This window comes from Amborella trichopoda, chromosome 7 (assembly GCF_054954075.1).
Source record: "Amborella trichopoda isolate Santa Cruz 75 chromosome 7, AtrichopodaSantaCruz75HAP2 v2.0, whole genome shotgun sequence".
Taxonomy (NCBI): Eukaryota; Viridiplantae; Streptophyta; class Magnoliopsida; order Amborellales; family Amborellaceae; genus Amborella; species Amborella trichopoda.
This window is the reverse complement of record NC_142342.1, coordinates 37,509,528-37,529,172: the sequence shown is the minus strand read 5'-3', so window position 1 is coordinate 37,529,172 and position 19,645 is coordinate 37,509,528. Positions and strand designations below refer to the sequence as shown.

Here is a 19,645-nt window from a genome sequence, read left to right as displayed (position 1 = left end):
TGATAGAATAGCAGACAATAGACAAAGGTACTAGACTTTTGAGTTTGCTTACAAAAGTGGATGCTGTCTAGCGAAAAGTGGGCAGATTTTGTCTCTCATCAGCGGCCATGGCAGAGGTTGCTAAAGGATTAGAGAAACTCATAAGCAATGGTGTCAACTCCAAATATTTGACAGAAAAGTATATCCTTCCTCTTGAAGAACGACCCATGTTCTCTTCCTATGAATCCCTTTCTGAATCCATTCCTGTAATCGATCTCAGTCGTGTTTCTGATGGTTTAGGTTGACAAAATATTATCTGGCAGATCACTAAAGCCTCTGAAGACTATGGATTTTTTCAGGTCAGGTCATCTCTCTCTCTCTCACTTTCTCTCTCATTACTTCCATAACAAAAAGGTATGGATTGCCTTGAACCGGAAGATGATTGTGGCTGGTTTTGGCCTTTTAGGGTGGTCAAGTGAGGAACTCCAACGAAAAAAGGGAAATTATCTGAAATATACTTTAATTTTTGTCTAATAAAAAAAAAAAAAATGCTCTCAGGTTTCCTAAACTTCATCCATCCCTTTTTTCTTCAAAATCTTGAAATCCATAAAACCTACGGTCCAAAAATGTATTGTAAGATGCCTTATTTCTAATACTTGAAATCCATTTTTTCTTCCTGATGTCTATGCATCTTGATGTCGGGATGATCAAGTTGATTATATTTGGGCATCGAAACGACCTCTTCTAGTGAAATTTTTGAGCTGTGCGTTAATTTGATTGTTTAGATTCTCGGCTCTATGCAAACTTTTTCTTTTTTAAAATACCCCTACCTATTTTTCACTATTTTTTGTATTTTATTTTGATTAAAATTTACAAATATTTATAGTATTTTTTAAATTTATCTAAAAACGTCTAAACCTTTTTAGCCTGGCCCAGATCTGCTTGGTTAGGACCGGTTACCCTAACTGGTTCCAGGTTACCCACACCTGGCCCATGGCTCGGGTCCATTCCGGGGCGGTGATTTGTAACACTGGTCATCAATATGTTCACCTGCCTGATCATTCTCTCTTCCCCTACAATTAGTTAATATTGCTCTTCTTGTTAAATGTATTGGACTAGATCATGAATCATGGGGTTCCAGAAGATGTTATTCAAGACATGCTGGGTGTTGCCACAGAGTTTTTTGAGATGCCCATTGAAGAGAGAGCAAAGCTTTACTCTGAGGACCCCAAAACACAAGTTAGAGTTTGCACAAGTTTTAACTTTAAAAGCAAGGTTCAATTATGGAGAGATTTTTTGAGGCATCCATGCCATCCATTAGAGGATTACATCGACTCATGGCCCCAAATGCCAGAAAATTACAGGTATTTATGTTTAAATTTGTTAGAGAGTGTGTACTACGAGACCATTTATCCTTGTTATAAGGAGATCACAATTGCTAATAGTAATTAGATGTTGATTATGACAGAGAAGTATGGTTGTGACCTCCTTGTATTAAAAGTAAATAGCATTTTTATATATTTTTCTACTTTTCGACGCTAAATGGTGATTACTAATTCAATTATTTTACATCCTACAGCTGTGAGTGATTAAGAGTTGTTTTTCTCAAGAATAGCTTTTTAATATTTTCTTTGATTTATTAATAAAATCAACAAATCTAAGTCATGTATGCCTATATTCCTTCATACTGTGGCTGCAGCGCTATGAAATCTAAAGTTTCAATAATAGAGAGATCGAGCATAACTATAAATACTAAAAACTCTTAAAATTAGATAATCTAGATAATATGCACCAGTTATACTATATTTAGGAGTCAAATTTTATATATTGGTACATGTGGAGGTTGAAATGATCGATTGGGAGCTAGAACAATCTTTCACAATAGGTCCCTAACGTGCACCTTATAAAAATATTTTCTATGTTACTTTCATAAAAAGAAAATCAAATATCTAAATGAGATGTTATGTAATTGGGAAAATTATAGTTTCCCACCAAATTAGAATGTCTAGGGATTTCAAAAAAAATAAATCAAATACCAAAGTGAGACGTTAGATAAATGTACCAAATTAGAATTTCCAGGGATATCCCCCGTAACCCAGGCCGCCACCCCAAAAAAAAATAACTTTTGATATCACACTTTTCATCCCAACATTGTCTTTTTTATGCCCATCTAAAGCAAAAATTGTAACTTCTTTTGAACTATAATTTCTTAAGTTTAACCCTTGTTTCCCTCTTTCTCTTTCTAGGCCTATGCTGGGCCAGCTTAATTTCAACATAAGCTGATCCGACACATGCTGTGTCGGCATTGTATCAAGGGGATGCCTTGAAAGTAAAATTTGGAGGTGCCTATAATTTTTGAAAAATTATGACCCAACTTTCTAAGCATGTAATCCCCCAATACTTTTTGAATCATTCCCAAACCCCAGAACTTTATATTTTGGCAACTACCCTGCTAAGTTCTAAAGCAGGGTCGTTTAGGACAAAAATACCCCCTATTTTAATTTGTGTTTGATGCCCAATATGTGCCAGTTAGGCACAAAAATATGTCGGACAGAATTTTAATCTTCAAAATGGTCACATTTGGCACAAAAATGTGTTGGATTGGCTTTTGACAATGTTCTTGACCTGCAGAAAATGTGCCAGACCGACTTCGGATATTGAGATTCTACTAGTTTGGCACAAAATACGTCAGACCGATTTATAATGAAATTGTGTTGTTTTGGCAAATTTTGTGTCAAACCAGGTTCGAGAGAGTCGGAGTGGGAAACGGGGACTAAAAAGAAGATATTTTGGTCCAAATTAGTCACCCTTTGTGCTAGGAGTGGTGCAAAATAAATTCAAATCATTAGTGTGGTATAAAAATTTAAAAATACTAAGGAATATCTAGAAAGTTCGATTTGGGGGTAATCTATGGTTTTCCGATAGTTTTCCCTGGACAATTTGCACTTGGAATACATTTTTTCTACGGGAAAATTGTTTAGTAGTAGTGCAGCCCAATGAAAATAAGTAAAGCTTCACCATATAACGCATCGAAAATTACAATTCCAGCAATGAAAAACCTTTACATAGATATTCTGAGCTTGAACATTACGGTTGTTGAAAAAAAACAAACGATTTCATGTTCTAAAAATAATTTATATTAAAAAATTTTCTAGACCACCCATTTCGTCCCAAAAAATAAGCATATACATCCACAGGATTTGTGCTATTTTATGAATTTCAAATGTGAATGTCGGTGTTGGAAATTGATTTTAGAGCCATTATGGAGATTTTTGTTGCCTAGATGTATGAGGATTTGAGATGAGACTTCATTTTACTTTCATAAAGCTTCAGCCTAATTGAAACTCCATCCTTTTCTAAATTCCTGTTCAACACGAGTCAAAATTATACACTAAGATGTCAATCAATCCTATGCTCTCGCCCTAGAGAGATAAGCCCTAATAGTGGTCAAGATTCAATAGCTAAAATGTGACCCAACAATATGGTCTCACCCAAGAGGGAGGAAAAAAAAATTTGTCTGTGGTCCTAGAGAGAAAGAAAAGTCCAAATTAGTGTATGGTCCTAGAAAGGTGAAGACCGCCCGATGGTCCTAGTAGTTTTGAAAGCTATAGGTTGCATAGTGTGCTTGTATTTGCCATAATATAACTATGATCCGTATGATGGTGTAAACTCCATCATGATATAACTAACAAGGATTGTATACAATGAGATCATTTTCGGTTCGATGTGAAATTTGATAGCTTAGATGTGTTACAAAATTCGAAAAAATTCCTTTTGAAGTTGGAGCTTGGTCAATGGAATAACTGCGGCCACCAAATTTCACATCCAAAGGTCAAAATTAATGTGACCACCTTGTATCAAAGATAAATGGTCTCATTCTATACTTTCCCTAACTATAATCTGTATGATTATAAGTGTCATCATCGTCCAATCTGTTCTTAGGCACTGGTGAAAGTAAGTAGACCCAGCATGGCTAGGTGGCTTGGTACAATGTCATGCACCCCCTCGGCATCCCCCTGCCGCATTGGTTGGACCATGATTATGTTTAAGGTTTGTATACTATGAGATCATTTAATTTTTATACAAGGAGGTCACGATTATTGGATGTGAAATTCAAGAGATGAAAATGTCTCGTAACACTCAAAAAATATTATTTTGGACTTTGCGCCCAAACAATGACTTACCCTCAACTACCTGATCTCAAATCTCACATCTTTGTATCAAAAGTAAAAAGTATCATTGTATACATTTCTTTATATTTATGGCTAGAAATTTTTTGGTAATACGGAATATGGTCCTGTTTTATCTTATTTATTTAAAGAAGGGTAAGTAAGTGGGCATTTGGGCCTCTACTTTAGGGTGAAAATTATAAAGGATAAAAGCCAAGGTTTTCGAAACATGAAGGAAAGAAAAACGGTACAAAGAGAGAAAAGATAGTGACGAAAAGATTTACGTGGTTTGACAAGTTTCCTATATATATGACGTGTTTTTAGCCATCAATAACACAAAACAACAAAGTTTAAAAAATAAAAAAAAATTATTCAATATTATATGTTACAATATATGTACCGAACAACTAATAAAATAATATTGAGCTGGGTATGTTAGTTTCAGACCAAATAGTCTGACAGTATTAACTATCATTCAAGGGCCCCTATAACTATGTTTTACTAATATTTGTGACATTCTGACAAACTAGTTGCTAGAGACTTTCTTTTTTTTTTTTCTTTGTTTTCATCATTTGGTTGTGGCGCATAATCAATATATATTTGAAACCCGGCTATCTAGATATGAAATCGTCGATTTGGACTGGGAATCAACCAAGACCAATTCCATTTGGACAAAGTATCGATATTGGCTTTGTTTCCCCCCTAAATCCCCCCTACATATTTTTTATTTTTTTTGTTTTCAAGCTTATTTAACACAGTGGAGACCACTTCTTGTAGGGAGGTAGCTAGCAAGTATGTTCTTGAGATCAGGGCATTGATACTAAAGCTCTTGGCTCTATTATCTGAAGGACTTGGGCTTGATTCTGGTTATTTGAATGAGAAATTTGGCAAGCATAATCAAATACAGTTGATAAATTACTATCCTCCATGTCCAGATCCCAACCTAACACTTGGGCTGCCAGGGCATTCCGATCCGAATGGCATTACAGTTCTTTTGCAAGATGAAGTAGGAGGATTGCAAGTGCTCAAAGATGGAAAATGGATCATCGTGAAACCGGAGAAAAATGCTTTTGTGGTTAATATAGCCGATCAATTGCAGGTACGATACAGAGCTCTTCTCATTATTCTTATGATGCAGCCTAGTTTACCTTTATAATCACTGGGCTCTTCTTATGAAACATTCAATGCTGCCCATATTACAAATCATAGCGCGCTATTTTTAAACATGGAGTTTCAAAGTTTGCACATATGTCAATACTAGGCTCACGTTATTTATACTAACTAAATGTCTTTAATTGTTTTTATAAATGGATTAATCACATTGTGCTATTTTTATACAAGGAGTTACAAAGTATTCACATATGTCAATACTAGGCTCACATTGTGTATAATAACTATAACCTATTGTTTTTGGGTATTTTTGGGGGGTAATTTAATGAGAAATGAATTTCTTACTTATGGTAGAACTGGAATTCAAGATGTGAAGTTATAGTGCCCTGCCACCCTGTCAAGCTGAATAAGAAGTTGTTATATTAAGGCTCGATGTGTTTCATGGATCCAATTTGAAAAGCATCTTTATTTCCACAAAATAGAAAAATGGCCCTTAATGAGTCCATGTTTTCAGGAGTTCAGATACAATTTATGGGAATCCATTGTAGGAAAATATATATGTCATCTCGTGAGTCAGATGTCATCCATTGACGGTTGGGGTATGCTGTTCTTCCGGCTCTGGGTTTTGATTTTCTTTGAGCGGTACAACAACACACTCCAACTAATTCGATTGGACGGGTCGTGGTGATGTGATTTTATGTATAGTTTTTACTTGGCAATTGAATATTCCAAAACGATTTTCTGCACACCCACAAAAGCATATTGCAGATTCATTCCCTTTGTTCAAATCCCAAATGATATTCTACTCCCTCGAAAGTATACTGTCCATTTACTTCCTCACATAAAACCCCACCTAGGACCCCAAATTTTTGAGATATAACCTTTTTAATACATATATTAACCTCAACAAAATTTTTTTTTTAATTGCTCCCCATAAACACTTGAAAAGGATAATATATCAAGATTGAGTAAAAACTGTCCAATTTACAGAGGGTGAGACCTAAGTATCCTGAAAAGGATTATATCTCAAGATTGAGTAGAAACCGTCCGATTTTTAGAGGGTGAGATCTAAATATTAGAAAACTCAAACTTAAACTTTTTCTTTCCTTTGTAAATAATTATCTTAATATTTTTAAGTAGTTCCCAAAAATTCAGCTCGTAAAAATCCTCGAGTAGGTCATCTGACCGATGCAGTAGAACTGAGTATATGGAATGCATTCAAATTTTGGACTGTATGAGAACTTCTTTTATTTTTTATTTGTTTTAATACTGATCCAGTGATTCTAATTTCTTAAGTTCATTCGAAAGCTTCATGTTGAGAAAACACACCAAATATGTGTCCTAGCTGGGGGAGTATCCCCCCCCCCATAGGAGTTTGGGGACTTGAATATCATCACTAGCTCTTTTTAGTTTTCTATCTCTCTTGCAGTCTTTCACTTTCTGTTCTATGCTATCATGTGCCTTATCATACAAAAAAATACAGAGATTTATGTGTTGGTGTGAATGGTTTAGGTTATCAGCAACGGCAGGTTCAAAAGCGTGGAACACCGTGCAATTACGAATTCTACATCCTCTCGAATTTCATTACCAACATTTTATGGTCCCTCTTTGGATGCATCAATTGGGCCTGCCAATGAATTAGTGAGCAAAGAAAGCCCTGCAATTTACAGGAGTTACACATTTGGGGAGTTCTTTGACAGGTTTTTTAGCCAGGAACTCAAGGGGAAAACAGTCCTTGACCACTTCAAGTATTGTGCAGAGTGAAAATTTCTAGGGCTTAGCATCCTGAACCACAATGAGTTTGATGCAATTGGTGACATGGTTGTCAATATTCTACAGCTTACTTGGCTCCATATGGTGAATGCATTTAGTGAAAATAAGGGTTTCAAGTCCTGTACTGGACACAACTGTTTTCAATGGTAGTGTGCCTTTGCCTAAATAAAGATTGCAACAACAATTTGAGAGTATCATTTAATAGAAATTGGTTATATATTTGCTCAATAGCATATGTAAAAGAGGATCTGAAAAACAATATGTTGAAAATATAACTTAAATTTATTATAATCATAAGAAAATTACTTATGTAGGCTCGAATTTTATTGTTCAGTTCCTCGGCTCTATACCCCTTAGTAAAAACCCCTTATTTTTAAAGTTGATTGTTAAAGTTCCTCTAATTTTTGTTTCGTTTAATTCATACGTAATTGTTGGCCTCACAGAGTCAAGTCCTCTGACATGAATGGGGATGTGCGCAGCAGAATCCAGATTTTCGGGACACAAAATATACCAGAAACGATGTGCGTGTGTTTATGAGTTGAAAAATCAAGCAATAAAACAAATAAAATAGAAATGACTTACTAATACCGAGATTTTACGTGGTTCACCTTTTAGGCTACGTCCGCTAGATAATAAGATTAGATCCACTGTTAAAAATAATTGTTTCGCATGTTCTTCCAAGAAGTAAGTTCTTTGAACTCTCTGATTTCTTCTAATGACTTTATCTATCTTTGTTTTCCCTCTCTGAGTTTCATCTCTCTCATAGGCTACTTTTCTTTCCCAGAGGCAATCTATCACCAATTATCGAGAAGTTCTCTAAAATACTTGAGTTCTATAAGCTCAAGGTCGATCTACTCCCAACTCGGGGAGATACGTTAGGTCGGTGCATGATTTGCTTTTGGTTTAGGAAATAGGTCTTTAGTATAAGTAGAGATTATCTTTAATTATCGTTTCGAAAGAGAAGTTAACACGAGATTTAAGGAGATCTAGATAAAAATTGAGGGTTTTCGATAGGATAGAAAGAGAGATAAATAAAGGGGAGTTAAAAGTTAGGAGATTAGAGAGAAACACGTGGAAAGAGAAAAAAATAGGGAGATAAAGAGTGAGAAAATAGGATGGGAAAAGAAAAACCTGGAAGAGAGGGAGATCTTTTGTCGTTCTTTTATTTCTTTAATTATTTGGTTTGTTCAAAGTTTATTTGGTGGGAGATGTCTCTTCATTTTGGGGTGAATTCCCTTGCAAAAATTGGGAGATGGTATATTCTATCAACTTATTATTATTATTATTATTATTGTTGCGGTTCCAGTTTTATTTTCTCCCAGAAGTACTTATACCCGCTTCTACATCATATCACTATGGACATCGGTGAACAAAAAGGGTAAAGCGAATGCAAAATATAAGAAAATAGAGGGAGAAAGAAAAAAAAACAAACAAAAATATCATGGACGGGTAGAAGGGTATGCAAGCACCTTTCCATTATAGGAGATTTCACAATGTTGAAATCTAATGGCTCAAATTTAATTTAATTTTGGGGGTTTGTATAAGGTTGCAAACTTAAACAATCCAATTAAGGCGCACCTCCAAATTTTATGATAACATGTATTTTGGTGCAAAAAATTCTTTGGATTATTTAAAATCTATTTTTATCTTTAAGTATAAAATTTTAAACTTAAAAAATGGGTAAAATCAAGTAGATCTATAAACATATGAAAATCTTGAAAATGAACGGTCTGTTAAAAGTGTTGCAAAATGCACTATTTTTGGTACTCAAAATCTTTTTTTTTTTTTCTTCTTATCGTACATCTCGATGTCGAGATGATCAATTCGAGGGTTTTTTTTCTTCATAGCCATACTTTTCAATGGCTTATCTCTGAGCTATTTAAATTGGGAAAGGGAAGTCTCATTTCCCCTACCAACCATTCATCTCACATATTTGGCAACTAACTGTTTAGTGGAGAAAATGGCTCATGCCTATCGTTCCCATACTTTGGAACCGAGACTCGACATCACAACTGCTGCAGATATGCACACTCCTTCAACATCATTTGAATAAAAGGTGTCTAATTTAACATTAGGGAATAATGAAAGTTAATTGGATGCACACTCCTGATAAGCACACTCCTCCAAGAGTTAGTCCAACGTGAGGGAATAATGAAAGTTAATAAGATGCAAGGTATAAAAGTGCCCTATCAAGTAAGTGACTTAAAGCTTAATTGACCATCTCGTAACGAATGTTGTCTTAAAAATAAAGAAAAAAAAAAAAATAGTCCCAATTTGATATACACAATTTTGGAAAAACAATGTGTGAATGAGGCTTTGTGTCTCAACAATTTATGATGCGATCCAATTCGGATCGACATTCTTTAAAGGAAAATTTGTTTTTGACTCAGTCGACTCACCGGTAAATATGAGATCCTCTTGGGTTTTGCCATCTATGTACACGATCTTGGGTAGGATCCCGGTATTTGAGATTCTCGATTTCGCAAGCTAGGGGTCCTGGTAACCTTACAATTGGTATTAGAGGACAAGGTGTGTACGGGGCTAAGACTTTTATTAAGAAAAATATGAATAGTGAAGTTTGTTGGATACATGGTTTGAGGTGGAGAAATAAGGATGCCAAGTGTATTAGTAAATTCCACAATAGAAGCAAGTGATAAGAAATTAAGAAATCTATTCAATGAAAGTCAGCAAGCTGAATTTGGTGATTTTTACGATCAAGGTGGAGATTGTTAGATTTGTTGATAGTAAAAGTCACCATACCTATATTTTATTCAAAAAGTTGGGAGTAATTTGAGAAAAGAAAACGGGGGCTTCTTTGGGGAGCAAAATAAAGCCCAAGCGATCGTTATAAAAGAGGACCAAAGGAAGACATAATACTCATCCTTTTGAGGGTCACCTCCTAGGGGTTATGGGAACGAATCTTCAATATGGAGATAAGTCTCCAAGAGAGAGAGAAAAAAAGAGAGAAAGTCTCTCAATTGCTTTCAAGTTGCTCTTTTCGGTAGCAGCATAGCGGTAGGAGAAGTAGATATTGATCAATTGTGTTACTCGGTCGGGAGAGCTTGTTTAAAAGGGAAGATCAATGTGGTTCTTATTGATGTTTAGAAATATGTATATATTTTGTAACAAAAATTGTAATCGTCATTGTAATATTAGATTTCTACTTGCCAAAACTGTGAATATAACCTGATGGGGTTAACCACGTAAATCATGTGTTGTGGTGGTATAGTTTTTTATTATTGTTTTATTTCTTGCACTCGATTTGTAGTTGTATTTGTCTACTTCACATTTAGCCTTCTATGTACACGATCTTGGGTGGCATCATGATATTTGGGACTCTAGGTCCCACATACTACACGGTCCAAATAACCCAACAATCACTCTTAAAATATCGTTCTGAAACATTTAAGATTTGATAATCTCAACTATTGTGGTTTACGTATATAGAAAATTTTAGTTTTGAAAATAAAAAAGTATGGTTTTTAATATGTTTTTCCACCCTCCGTTTTGATATAGTGAAATTATATTTTTCGACATTCATTATTAACATGGATGCCTAATGCATAAGGACACACACCTATTTTGGTGAGCCGGTGGCTCACCAAAACCGTGTCTGTGCTCTCCACAAAGGGTGTTTTGTAGGCTTAGTCTTGCATGTTCTCTTCACATAGGATCATTTGTAGGTTTTCCCCATCTATGCAAAAAATATTCTAATGAATATGTAACATCCATTATTATGATGCTAACGCTCTTCCATTTGTCATTTAAAATTTAGTAGAAAAAATTTTTAAAGGAAAAATCCCATCGTTCCCTCTATTTTGTTGTTTCCATATTTTAATAGACCGAATGATTCAAAATATATTTTCTAACCCCTTGATTAACCTTACCCACTTTTCACTATTTTTTAAGCACTAACAAATAAAAAAAAGATATGCGCATTCTAAACCCTTCATCTCTTTATGTGATATATTCTCCCCAAATTTCTCTCTCTTTAACATTCACCCTATTTGTCTCTCTTAGGAGGGAGAGAGAGTGAGCGACACGGGAAAGGGGAGAGAGAGTGGGAAAAAAGGTTGAGAGAGACAGATTTAAGAGAATTACGTAAAAAGGGAAATGATGATGTTTAGAAAGGATATGTCTTTTTTATATTTGTTTAGAAAGGATATGTCTTTTTTATATTTTTTATATTTGAAAGGGAAAAACTTAGCATAGGGGGTTAAAAGATATAAAACTTAGAATTTTTATAGCCCAAGATATGCTTTGAAAACTTTGATCGACCGAGATATAAAACATAAAAATGGGAGGTACGAAGATACTTTCCCATTTTAAATAGAACAACCAGTATAAAAAAAAATGAAAAAAAAATACATAATTGCTATAATGGATAATTTGTTTAAACGTATATAAACCCTACCAATAACTAAATAAATATAAAAATAACTATAGAGAGTTACTGCCAACTATGAAGAAGCAGAATTTCTAATAACATATCAAAATTATAAGATAATATTGAAATTATTATTTTGTGAGTCAGCATCACCTATTGTGAGGAGGTACAGCAAGGATGGATGTGTCATAAATGAGGAGATACTTGTTTTGATGAGTCCGTTGACTCACCAAAACTTTGTCCTTATCACATCAGTAGAACAAGGAGACAATGGTCAAACCCACCTTGTGTCAATGTATCTCGCCTTATTTGGAAATAATATCCATATAGATATCTATGGCCAAAAAAGGTAAAAGGGGATGCACACTATAGGAAAATGGAGGGAGAAAAATTGAATTTAGATTTCACAATGCTGTTTTTATTGGCTAAAAATTATTTTTATTTTTTATTTTTTATTTGATTTAAAATATTTATCTGAATTTTGGGGTTTAGGTTTTGTTTTAAACATAACTAAATAAATATGATAAAAAGTATTTTTAAATTAAAACTATTTTAAACTAAATTAAATTAAAATGGACGGTGATGATAGAATAGCAGACAATAGACAAAGGTACTAGACTTTTGAGTTTGCTTACAAAAGTGGATGCTGTCTAGCGAAAAGTGGGCAGATTTTGTCTCTCATCAGCGGCCATGGCAGAGGTTGCTAAAGGATTAGAGAAACTCATAAGCAATGGTGTCAACTCCAAATATTTGACAGAAAAGTATATCCTTCCTCTTGAAGAACGACCCATGTTCTCTTCCTATGAATCCCTTTCTGAATCCATTCCTGTAATCGATCTCAGTCGTGTTTCTGATGGTTTAGGTCGACAAAATATTATCTGGCAGATCACTAAAGCCTCTGAAGACTATGGATTTTTTCAGGTCAGGTCATCTCTCTCTCTCTCACTTTCTCTCTCATTACTTCCATAACAAAAAGGTATGGATTGCCTTGAACCGGAAGATGATTGTGGCTGGTTTTGGCCTTTTAGGGTGGTCATGTGAGGAACTCCAACGAAAAAAGGGAAATTATCTGAAATATACTTTACTTTTTGTCTAATAAAAAAAAAAAAAATGCTCTCAGGTTTCCTAAACTTCATCCATCCCTTTTTTCTTCAAAATCTTGAAATCCATAAAATCTACGGTCCAAAAATGTATTGTAAGATGCCTTATTTCTAATACTTGAAATCCATTTTTTCTTCCTGATGTCTATGCATCTTGATGTCGGGATGATCAAGTTGATTATATTTGGGCATCGAAACGACCTCTTCTAGTGAAATTTTTGAGCTGTGCGTTAATTTGATTGTTTAGATTCTCGGCTCTATGCAAACTTTTTCTTTTTTAAAATACCCCTACCTATTTTTCACTATTTTTTGTATTTTATTTTGATTAAAATTTACAAATATTTATAGTATTTTTTAAATTTATCTAAAAACGTCTAAACCTTTTTAGCCTGGCCCAGATCTGCTTGGTTAGGACCGGTTACCCAAACTGGTTCCAGGTTACCCACACCTGGCCCATGGCTCGGGTCCATTCCGGGGCGGTGATTTGTAACACTGGTCATCAATATGTTCACCTGCCTGATCATTCTCTCTTCCCCTACAATTAGTTAATATTGCTCTTCTTGTTAAATGTATTGGACTAGATCATGAATCATGGGGTTCCAGAAGATGTTATTCAAGACATGCTGGGTGTTGCCACAGAGTTTTTTGAGATGCCCATTGAAGAGAGAGCAAAGCTTTACTCTGAGGACCCCAAAACACAAGTTAGAGTTTGCACAAGTTTTAACTTTAAAAGCAAGGTTCAATTATGGAGAGATTTTTTGAGGCATCCATGCCATCCATTAGAGGATTACATCGACTCATGGCCCCAAATGCCAGAAAATTACAGGTATTTATGTTTAAATTTGTTAGAGAGTGTGTACTACGAGACCATTTATCCTTGTTATAAGGAGATCACAATTGCTAATAGTAATTAGATGTTGATTATGACAGAGAAGTATGGTTGTGACCTCCTTGTATTAAAAGTAAATAGCATTTTTATATATTTTTCTACTTTTCGACGCTAAATGGTGATTACTAATTCAATTATTTTACATCCTACAGCTGTGAGTGATTAAGAGTTGTTTTTCTCAAGAATAGCTTTTTAATATTTTCTTTGATTTATTAATAAAATCAACAAATCTAAGTCATGTATGCCTATATTCCTTCATACTGTGGCTGCAGCGCTATGAAATCTAAAGTTTCAATAATAGAGAGATCGAGCATAACTATAAATACTAAAAACTCTTAAAATTAGATAATCTAGATAATATGCACCAGTTATACTATATTTAGGAGTCAAATTTTATATATTGGTACATGTGGAGGTTGAAATGATCGATTGGGAGCTAGAACAATCTTTCACAATAGGTCCCTAACGTGCACCTTATAAAAATATTTTCTATGTTACTTTCATAAAAAGAAAATCAAATATCTAAATGAGATGTTATGTAATTGGGAAAATTATAGTTTCCCACCAAATTAGAATGTCTAGGGATTTCAAAAAAAATAAATCAAATACCAAAGTGAGACGTTAGATAAATGTACCAAATTAGAATTTCCAGGGATATCCCCCGTAACCCAGGCCGCCACCCCAAAAAAAAATAACTTTTGATATCACACTTTTCATCCCAACATTGTCTTTTTTATGCCCATCTAAAGCAAAAATTGTAACTTCTTTTGAACTATAATTTCTTAAGTTTAACCCTTGTTTCCCTCTTTCTCTTTCTAGGCCTATGCTGGGCCAGCTTAATTTCAACATAAGCTGATCCGACACATGCTGTGTCGGCATTGTATCAAGGGGATGCCTTGAAAGTAAAATTTGGAGGTGCCTATAATTTTTGAAAAATTATGACCCAACTTTCTAAGCATGTAATCCCCCAATACTTTTTGAATCATTCCCAAACCCCAGAACTTTATATTTTGGCAACTACCCTGCTAAGTTCTAAAGCAGGGTCGTTTAGGACAAAAATACCCCCTATTTTAATTTGTGTTTGATGCCCAATATGTGCCAGTTAGGCACAAAAATATGTCGGACAGAATTTTAATCTTCAAAATGGTCACATTTGGCACAAAAATGTGTTGGATTGGCTTTTGACAATGTTCTTGACCTGCAGAAAATGTGCCAGACCGACTTCGGATATTGAGATTCTACTAGTTTGGCACAAAATACGTCAGACCGATTTATAATGAAATTGTGTTGTTTTGGCAAATTTTGTGTCAAACCAGGTTCGAGAGAGTCGGAGTGGGAAACGGGGACTAAAAAGAAGATATTTTGGTCCAAATTAGTCACCCTTTGTGCTAGGAGTGGTGCAAAATAAATTCAAATCATTAGTGTGGTATAAAAATTTAAAAATACTAAGGAATATCTAGAAAGTTCGATTTGGGGGTAATCTATGGTTTTCCGATAGTTTTCCCTGGACAATTTGCACTTGGAATACATTTTTTCTACGGGAAAATTGTTTAGTAGTAGTGCAGCCCAATGAAAATAAGTAAAGCTTCACCATATAACGCATCGAAAATTACAATTCCAGCAATGAAAAACCTTTACATAGATATTCTGAGCTTGAACATTACGGTTGTTGAAAAAAAACAAACGATTTCATGTTCTAAAAATAATTTATATTAAAAAATTTTCTAGACCACCCATTTCGTCCCAAAAAATAAGCATATACATCCACAGGATTTGTGCTATTTTATGAATTTCAAATGTGAATGTCGGTGTTGGAAATTGATTTTAGAGCCATTATGGAGATTTTTGTTGCCTAGATGTATGAGGATTTGAGATGAGACTTCATTTTACTTTCATAAAGCTTCAGCCTAATTGAAACTCCATCCTTTTCTAAATTCCTGTTCAACACGAGTCAAAATTATACACTAAGATGTCAATCAATCCTATGCTCTCGCCCTAGAGAGATAAGCCCTAATAGTGGTCAAGATTCAATAGCTAAAATGTGACCCAACAATATGGTCTCACCCAAGAGGGAGGAAAAAAAAATTTGTCTGTGGTCCTAGAGAGAAAGAAAAGTCCAAATTAGTGTATGGTCCTAGAAAGGTGAAGACCGCCCGATGGTCCTAGTAGTTTTGAAAGCTATAGGTTGCATAGTGTGCTTGTATTTGCCATAATATAACTATGATCCGTATGATGGTGTAAACTCCATCATGATATAACTAACAAGGATTGTATACAATGAGATCATTTTCGGTTCGATGTGAAATTTGATAGCTTAGATGTGTTACAAAATTCGAAAAAATTCCTTTTGAAGTTGGAGCTTGGTCAATGGAATAACTGCGGCCACCAAATTTCACATCCAAAGGTCAAAATTAATGTGACCACCTTGTATCAAAGATAAATGGTCTCATTCTATACTTTCCCTAACTATAATCTGTATGATTATAAGTGTCATCATCGTCCAATCTGTTCTTAGGCACTGGTGAAAGTAAGTAGACCCAGCATGGCTAGGTGGCTTGGTACAATGTCATGCACCCCCTCGGCATCCCCCTGCCGCATTGGTTGGACCATGATTATGTTTAAGGTTTGTATACTATGAGATCATTTAATTTTTATACAAGGAGGTCACGATTATTGGATGTGAAATTCAAGAGATGAAAATGTCTCGTAACACTCAAAAAATATTATTTTGGACTTTGCGCCCAAACAATGACTTACCCTCAACTACCTGATCTCAAATCTCACATCTTTGTATCAAAAGTAAAAAGTATCATTGTATACATTTCTTTATATTTATGGCTAGAAATTTTTTGGTAATACGGAATATGGTCCTGTTTTATCTTATTTATTTAAAGAAGGGTAAGTAAGTGGGCATTTGGGCCTCTACTTTAGGGTGAAAATTATAAAGGATAAAAGCCAAGGTTTTCGAAACATGAAGGAAAGAAAAACGGTACAAAGAGAGAAAAGATAGTGACGAAAAGATTTACGTGGTTTGACAAGTTTCCTATATATATGACGTGTTTTTAGCCATCAATAACACAAAACAACAAAGTTTAAAAAATAAAAAAAAATTATTCAATATTATATGTTACAATATATGTACCGAACAACTAATAAAATAATATTGAGCTGGGTATGTTAGTTTCAGACCAAATAGTCTGACAGTATTAACTATCATTCAAGGGCCCCTATAACTATGTTTTACTAATATTTGTGACATTCTGACAAACTAGTTGCTAGAGACTTTCTTTTTTTTTTTTCTTTGTTTTCATCATTTGGTTGTGGCGCATAATCAATATATATTTGAAACCCGGCTATCTAGATATGAAATCGTCGATTTGGACTGGGAATCAACCAAGACCAATTCCATTTGGACAAAGTATCGATATTGGCTTTGTTTCCCCCCTAAATCCCCCCTACATATTTTTTATTTTTTTTGTTTTCAAGCTTATTTAACACAGTGGAGACCACTTCTTGTAGGGAGGTAGCTAGCAAGTATGTTCTTGAGATCAGGGCATTGATACTAAAGCTCTTGGCTCTATTATCTGAAGGACTTGGGCTTGATTCTGGTTATTTGAATGAGAAATTTGGCAAGCATAATCAAATACAGTTGATAAATTACTATCCTCCATGTCCAGATCCCAACCTAACACTTGGGCTGCCAGGGCATTCCGATCCGAATGGCATTACAGTTCTTTTGCAAGATGAAGTAGGAGGATTGCAAGTGCTCAAAGATGGAAAATGGATCATCGTGAAACCGGAGAAAAATGCTTTTGTGGTTAATATAGCCGATCAATTGCAGGTACGATACAGAGCTCTTCTCATTATTCTTATGATGCAGCCTAGTTTACCTTTATAATCACTGGGCTCTTCTTATGAAACATTCAATGCTGCCCATATTACAAATCATAGCGCGCTATTTTTAAACATGGAGTTTCAAAGTTTGCACATATGTCAATACTAGGCTCACGTTATTTATACTAACTAAATGTCTTTAATTGTTTTTATAAATGGATTAATCACATTGTGCTATTTTTATACAAGGAGTTACAAAGTATTCACATATGTCAATACTAGGCTCACATTGTGTATAATAACTATAACCTATTGTTTTTGGGTATTTTTGGGGGGTAATTTAATGAGAAATGAATTTCTTACTTATGGTAGAACTGGAATTCAAGATGTGAAGTTATAGTGCCCTGCCACCCTGTCAAGCTGAATAAGAAGTTGTTATATTAAGGCTCGATGTGTTTCATGGATCCAATTTGAAAAGCATCTTTATTTCCACAAAATAGAAAAATGGCCCTTAATGAGTCCATGTTTTCAGGAGTTCAGATACAATTTATGGGAATCCATTGTAGGAAAATATATATGTCATCTCGTGAGTCAGATGTCATCCATTGACGGTTGGGGTATGCTGTTCTTCCGGCTCTGGGTTTTGATTTTCTTTGAGCGGTACAACAACACACTCCAACTAATTCGATTGGACGGGTCGTGGTGATGTGATTTTATGTATAGTTTTTACTTGGCAATTGAATATTCCAAAACGATTTTCTGCACACCCACAAAAGCATATTGCAGATTCATTCCCTTTGTTCAAATCCCAAATGATATTCTACTCCCTCGAAAGTATACTGTCCATTTACTTCCTCACATAAAACCCCACCTAGGACCCCAAATTTTTGAGATATAACCTTTTTAATACATATATTAACCTCAACAAAATTTTTTTTTTAATTGCTCCCCATAAACACTTGAAAAGGATAATATATCAAGATTGAGTAAAAACTGTCCAATTTACAGAGGGTGAGACCTAAGTATCCTGAAAAGGATTATATCTCAAGATTGAGTAGAAACCGTCCGATTTTTAGAGGGTGAGATCTAAATATTAGAAAACTCAAACTTAAACTTTTTCTTTCCTTTGTAAATAATTATCTTAATATTTTTAAGTAGTTCCCAAAAATTCAGCTCGTAAAAATCCTCGAGTAGGTCATCTGACCGATGCAGTAGAACTGAGTATATGGAATGCATTCAAATTTTGGACTGTATGAGAACTTCTTTTATTTTTTATTTGTTTTAATACTGATCCAGTGATTCTAATTTCTTAAGTTCATTCGAAAGCTTCATGTTGAGAAAACACACCAAATATGTGTCCTAGCTGGGGGAGTATCCCCCCCCCCATAGGAGTTTGGGGACTTGAATATCATCACTAGCTCTTTTTAGTTTTCTATCTCTCTTGCAGTCTTTCACTTTCTGTTCTATGCTATCATGTGCCTTATCATACAAAAAAATACAGAGATTTATGTGTTGGTGTGAATGGTTTAGGTTATCAGCAACGGCAGGTTCAAAAGCGTGGAACACCGTGCAATTACGAATTCTACATCCTCTCGAATTTCATTACCAACATTTTATGGTCCCTCTTTGGATGCATCAATTGGGCCTGCCAATGAATTAGTGAGCAAAGAAAGCCCTGCAATTTACAGGAGTTACACATTTGGGGAGTTCTTTGACAGGTTTTTTAGCCAGGAACTCAAGGGGAAAACAGTCCTTGACCACTTCAAGTATTGTGCAGAGTGAAAATTTCTAGGGCTTAGCATCCTGAACCACAATGAGTTTGATGCAATTGGTGACATGGTTGTCAATATTCTACAGCTTACTTGGCTCCATATGGTGAATGCATTTAGTGAAAATAAGGGTTTCAAGTCCTGTACTGGACACAACTGTTTTCAATGGTAGTGTGCCTTTGCCTAAATAAAGATTGCAACAACAATTTGAGAGTATCATTTAATAGAAATTGGTTATATATTTGCTCAATAGCATATGTAAAAGAGGATCTGAAAAACAATATGTTGAAAATATAACTTAAATTTATTATAATCATAAGAAAATTACTTATGTAGGCTCGAATTTTATTGTTCAGTTCCTCGGCTCTATACCCCTTAGTAAAAACCCCTTATTTTTAAAGTTGATTGTTAAAGTTCCTCTAATTTTTGTTTCGTTTAATTCATACGTAATTGTTGGCCTCACAGAGTCAAGTCCTCTGACATGAATGGGGATGTGCGCAGCAGAATCCAGATTTTCGGGACACAAAATATACCAGAAACGATGTGCGTGTGTTTATGAGTTGAAAAATCAAGCAATAAAACAAATAAAATAGAAATGACTTACTAATACCGAGATTTTACGTGGTTCACCTTTT

General features: G+C 34.7%; 2 protein-coding genes across 3 annotated transcripts; both read left to right on the top strand.

The window, feature by feature from the left end:
* Positions 1 to 29: 29 nt before the first annotated feature.
* Positions 30 to 7,362, top strand: LOC105421155 (protein DMR6-LIKE OXYGENASE 1-like). Of its 2 annotated transcripts, XM_011627532.2 has the most exons (4): positions 30 to 338; positions 1,099 to 1,343; positions 4,926 to 5,247; positions 6,771 to 7,362. In XM_011627532.2, the coding sequence occupies exons 2-4, from the start codon at positions 1,102 to 1,104 to the stop codon at positions 7,020 to 7,022; spliced, it is 816 nt and encodes a 271-aa protein (XP_011625834.2). In that variant the 5' UTR covers positions 30 to 338; positions 1,099 to 1,101; the 3' UTR covers positions 7,023 to 7,362. The 2 variants fall into 2 exon arrangements, with proteins under 2 accessions (XP_011625834.2, XP_088729085.1); XM_088872959.1 differs by lacking the exon at positions 30 to 338 and having other exon boundaries at positions 950 to 1,343.
* Positions 7,363 to 12,086: 4,724 nt separating this feature from the next.
* On the top strand, positions 12,087 to 19,363 carry LOC148781393 (protein DMR6-LIKE OXYGENASE 1-like). The gene is made up of 4 exons (XM_088872858.1): positions 12,087 to 12,339; positions 13,100 to 13,344; positions 16,927 to 17,248; positions 18,772 to 19,363. The coding sequence occupies exons 1-4, from the start codon at positions 12,109 to 12,111 to the stop codon at positions 19,021 to 19,023; spliced, it is 1,050 nt and encodes a 349-aa protein (XP_088728984.1). The 5' UTR covers positions 12,087 to 12,108; the 3' UTR covers positions 19,024 to 19,363.
* The last annotated feature ends 282 nt before the right edge of the window (positions 19,364 to 19,645 follow it).

Coding starts and splice junctions, on each gene's coding strand:
- LOC148781393 (XM_088872858.1), top strand. CDS start 12,109: ATGGCAGAGGTTGCTAAAGGATTAGAGAAACTCATAAGCAATGGTGTC. Junction 12,340..13,099: donor AAGACTATGGATTTTTTCAG/GTCAGGTCATCT, acceptor GTATTGGACTAG/ATCATGAATCATGGGGTTCC. Junction 17,249..18,771: donor ATATAGCCGATCAATTGCAG/GTACGATACAGA, acceptor TGAATGGTTTAG/GTTATCAGCAACGGCAGGTT.
- LOC105421155 (XM_011627532.2), top strand. CDS start 1,102: ATGAATCATGGGGTTCCAGAAGATGTTATTCAAGACATGCTGGGTGTT. Junction 1,344..4,925: donor CAAATGCCAGAAAATTACAG/GTATTTATGTTT, acceptor CACTTCTTGTAG/GGAGGTAGCTAGCAAGTATG. Junction 5,248..6,770: donor ATATAGCCGATCAATTGCAG/GTACGATACAGA, acceptor TGAATGGTTTAG/GTTATCAGCAACGGCAGGTT.